The 4865-nt window shown below is 38.5% G+C and overlaps 1 protein-coding gene across 5 annotated transcripts in view; it reads left to right on the top strand.

Moving 5' to 3' along the window:
• Positions 1–279: 279 nt before the first annotated feature.
• The window catches only part of si:ch211-227n13.3, a 16088-nt gene continuing 11502 nt past the window's right edge, over positions 280–4865 (top strand). Inside the window, exons 1-3 of one of the 5 annotated variants that reach the window (XM_017685250.2) lie at positions 827–1214; positions 3052–3117; positions 3750–4396. In XM_017685250.2, coding sequence (XP_017540739.1) covers positions 1180–1214; positions 3052–3117; positions 3750–4396 — 748 coding nt within the window. In that variant the 5' untranslated portion in view covers positions 827–1179. Of the gene's footprint in view, positions 350–826; positions 3118–3749; positions 4397–4865 lie in introns of those variants that run through there. The other 4 variants (XM_037545096.1, XM_017685252.1, XM_017685251.2 and 1 more) reach the window with 4 other exon arrangements.

Genomic DNA, 4865 nt, shown 5'->3' with positions numbered 1-4865 from the left:
GTTAGCGATTTCAGTCAAGCTGATAAAATCCCAACGGTCGTTTTTTAGTAGCTGTTCAAAACGTTCAGGCGTTCTCGCGCGCCTTCCAGGACCTTTATGCTATCGCGCAGTAACATGTTTAGCGTTAACTACAGTAAGCTTATTTAATAATGCCTGTCCGATCATAAAATATGCATTTATTATGAAATGAATGATTAACGCTTATATTTCCGCAGCGCTGAGTTCTTTTTAGACTCCACCTAACAGGCCGCTTTGGTTATTCTCCTCCAGCCGGTGGCGCTCTCTGCACTGCGACTGGTTGCATACTTTGTGCTATGAAGAAGTCTGACACCAGAGATGTTTTAAAGAGGTAGACAGATGCTGCGTCCAAAATCACAAACTACCCTACTAGATATATAGCATGTCTAAAGCAGAAATCCGCAGTTAGTAGTCCGTTCCTTTGTTTAAATTGTACAGTACGAGTACAGTAGTGTGCTGTTTTGGACGCAGCTATAGTTTGTTGATGATTACACAGAACAAAACATTTTAACATCGCCGTTATATTCTGAGTGCTTTTGAACTCCTTCTAACAGTGCCTGTCGCTACCTGACCTGCATCCCTTGCTGGATTTGCAACGCACATGTGCTCGACTGTCACGCATGTCTACACTGCTTTACATTTTACAACGATAGAAAACATTTGAACTTTTCGCTTTAAGCCGTTTCGCTTCACGCACCCGCATGTTCATTGAAGACTCATTCGCGGGCGCCCTCTGGCGTTTTGCCGTCACGCTTTTGCGGCAGAAATAGGAAGTGGCCTGGCTCGCCTTAAACCAGCTCTGGTAGACATAGCAACCGTTTCCCACTGGGTTAGCCTAAATATACTAAAAACATAGGAAATCGTGTTAAATACTACGTATTCTGTCAGCCCTCTCTTATATTTGTAATTTAATTCCGTCAGATGAAAGATTTTACTGAGGTCTGCAACTTACAGTCGATAAGACTGGAACGATTCTGATTAGTACCATCTCGGTGACGTGTTTATCTTTGCGCAAACTCCAGTTTTCGCGGGGTGTGATAAGAGTGCTTTCCGTTCTGAGTTCTCCAACAAAGTGAAAAAGCGATACCATACAAGTGCGAATATTCGTATTCGAGGGATATAAATGCCTTGATAAGTCAACAAGTGCTGGCGATGGACTAGATGGAACCAATCGACTATAAACGTTGTGAGATGAAGTAAGAGATCTGCTCAGACCAAGACCACCCAGACTATCTGCCTAGCATTGACTAGCAGCCTTAACTGGATATGAAGGCTGCGAGTCAGACTAGCTTAATTCATTTCACTTGGGCTTAATTAAGTGGTATTTGAGGAGTATTTGAGGTTCTGTTGGTGACAGAATCTGGACTGCTTTACTTTCGACCTTTAGCATTTAACTTCAGACCAAACTTTAGCCAGCACCTGTACTGAGAGATTCTAACCTAGCTAGCTAGGTGAACCAAGATGTCTGAGAAACTAACGCTAATGTTGTTTTTAAAGGGGGATTGCGCCAATTAAAAAAAAAATCTGGATAACTCGGTCCTTGAGGCGTAAACAGGAGTCAGTCAGAGTGGTTGGTGTGAAGTAGTTAATTGTCGAGAAACCTACTGACCCTTGAGTTCTTCACAGTGGTGGTGAAAGGAACCAGGGCTCGCCTTATATTTATTATTCGAAACAGCCAGTGAACCTGCCAGTGAGTTTTTATTGCTATGTAATGCTGATTATTGTAAAATAGAGGTAAATTTGGAAAAATAAAAACTTCTTTGGGGATTGTTTTGCCCTAAATGTACCCAAATCCAAAACTTTATCACAAAACTTATGAAACATCGGGCAGCACATCTATCTAACCATTTCATGTAATAACTTTCTGTAAGGGAATAGAGGCATTAAACTCTTCAGACAGCTGATTCCTATCGCCACAATTGTGCACTATTCTGACTTTGTAGGTTAAGTATCTCTAGAACGGGGCATTAAACGCCAAAATCTTCTGAACGACGTTGCTTACGTCTCAATCATTTAATTATGTAGAATTTTTGAAATGCCGGTGGAGTTCCCCTTTAAGCCGATTATACTGGAGCTTGCATGTAAAGTTTTACAGGAGGATGGCTTTAAGCCACTCTACCCACCTGTTAGTCTGCCATGTTTTAAGATGGTCATTATATATTTATGTATAATTCATCAAGTTATTCAAATTCTAACTGATGTGTAATTCCTGGAGTAATGTAGCTTTGTTAACGAAGAGATTTTAAAATCTGGCCTAAACCAAATCAAAAATAAACAACTAATTGGGTTTGCAGTTTTCAAGCTTTATTTTACAGAGCCCCTATGTGTGTGTGTGGTTAAAAAATGGAGACTTTGCATTAACTTGCAATAGTTTTGCTTTGTTTTGTGTTCCTTTACAGTTATTTTGCATTCCGTTGCAGATGCAATGGATTTTACAAGATAAGGCAAAGCTATTGCTGACGAACGCAAAAAACCTTTGCAAGGGGAAGTAAAAATATTTTTTACTTTCAATGCAACACAATGTTGTTGCAATTTTTTTTCTCACTGTGACACTTTAGTGGCTTAGTCGTATTCTGTTTAGGTTTTGGTTGAAAAACTCGATTACAGTTTTGAAAAATTATTGTATGAATATGTTTCAAATCTTTGTTGCCTAAAATCTGCACTACTTTAACAGTGTACTTAAACTGCATGGCAGTTTTGTTTTTGAATGCTGGAGCTGTGACAAAGTTTTTGGGGGAAGAAGTACATTTGGGAATCTTTGACTGAAAAACTTTTGGTATCCGAAGTTTGCTATAATTTAGACCTGCAGTGAAGCGTCTCTCGGCTTATTGACTACATTTGGGTAAGGAGAGGAAATGATGCAAATTAGATTTTTGGATGAACTGTTCATCTACATTTTAAGTGATCTTGTGGTGTAATGCTCCATGTTTTGTGTGTGTGTGTGCATATATATAAAATTGGACATTCCCATGCCTTTATACTTTATGAGGACTTAAAATGTATAGTTTTTAGACAATGTATGTCACCTTGCAGGGATACATACCTTGTAAAACACATTGAAAGGCAGGAATCAAGACATACTGTGAAGGTAAAGTCAAGGTAATGAATCTGAAACCTAGAACTAAAATCACTGTGTTTATTATTATGTTTTGTAGAGAAGTTAACCTCTTAAACACCTAAAACTCCTAAAATGCACTTTGTCATATTCATAACTTTCATATTTCACAAGCTACCTTCAAAGATTTGGGTGTCTTCTTACCAGTCAAATAGATGGGTAATGTAATTTTAAACCTTTATATTAAAAGAAGCTGAAATCACAGTTTTTCTTTTCTACTGAAAGTTGACCCATTTTCCTACAAATCTGGGCTAAACTATAAACAGACTACAAACAAACTCTTCAGTGATCTGCTCTGTAAAAATTATTTTTATAAATAATGCAACAAGTATCTAAGATTTTTGCCTGTCTGCAGTAAATAGTAAGCATATAGTAATATGTGTGGTCATAAAACACATTATCTGTTAATTTGAGGTGAACTTATATACTAACAATTTACATTCATTTCATGCAATTTCTGAATGATTTGGCTTACGATTTGGTCATGTAAAGTCAAATGGACAAACCAAAATATACCCCAGAGAATAAGAGGTTAATTATTCAGCTAAATGTTTACAGCTGTGTTTGGTAATATTGACTTTTGACATTTGATTTCTGCAACCTTCTCTATGTAAAGACGGCAGGCTTCTGTTGTGGCTCGCCACAGGCAAGAGCAGCACCTGAAGAAGAACTTGAAAGTATCACCCAAGAAAGATGTGATGACTAAGACCAACAGCCGATCAAGGCAGCGTAATGTTGGTCATGGGCCAAGAACCTTCAGCTGGGATCCTGACAATTTCTGCTCAGATAGTGACAGTTCTATAGTGAACAATGTTGACAAGCCAGTGACCACACTGGCATCTGTTGTTGACCTCACTGGCAACGTCAGCCCAGCTCAGAGTAGTGAGCGTGTTGTGTTACTGTCGTCTGGTGAGGAGGACGAGGTCCATCGTTTGGAGTTGGAGAAGTTAAGACAGAGCTCACTTGCTCCTGGTCCAGTTAGAAAAATATCCTTACCCCTGAAGTCAATGGCTGAAGACACTTTGCAAATGCTCAAAGACTCACCAGGACAACAGCTGATTTCTTGCAATCCTTCTAAATCCCTCACTGAGAGCCATGAGTGTTTTGACAGTCAGCTGGACACCACCACTTCTGAAGACTCTGTGAGGTCAGGTCCCAGTTCCCCTTACACTCCTCTTACTTCACCCAGATGCACTGAATGTGACAAGCTTTTTACCAAAATGAGGAGACTAGGATCTCCAAGAACCAAAAAAAGGGACAAAGGTAAGCATTTAAAAAAAAAAAAAAAGAACCCTTTTTGAAATTTTTATAATGTAAAGCTGAGAGAATACATGTCAGGAAATACTTTTTCTAGTGATCTTTTGTTATAAATGTGTTACCATAACTCACTGAACCCAGAAATGATCAAAAGTGTATTTTGAAAAAGTATTTAAAGAGGATTTTCTTTCATAGTTTCTGCATTATTAAATGGTTAAAATGTTATTTTATGTAATTTAGAAAGGTTTGAAGTGTTCGATGCTAGAGAAACACTCGCAGGTGATGGGAACCAGATGTTACAACATTCAGTGCCACTAAAAGCTACCTCACAGAAAGCTACTACATAAAATAGTTATTAATACATAACTGAGGCCCAAGACGATTTACGATAGTTGTTTTACGATAGTGGCATGATAAGTTTTTGACCTAAAACATTGCAGTGTTTTATGTGCAGGATAGTCCCCAAAGAAAATAT

This window comes from Pygocentrus nattereri, chromosome 15 (genome assembly GCF_015220715.1).
Source record: "Pygocentrus nattereri isolate fPygNat1 chromosome 15, fPygNat1.pri, whole genome shotgun sequence".
In the NCBI taxonomy this organism is placed as follows: domain Eukaryota; kingdom Metazoa; phylum Chordata; class Actinopteri; order Characiformes; family Serrasalmidae; genus Pygocentrus; species Pygocentrus nattereri.
This window is presented reverse-complemented; position numbering and strand designations above follow the sequence as displayed.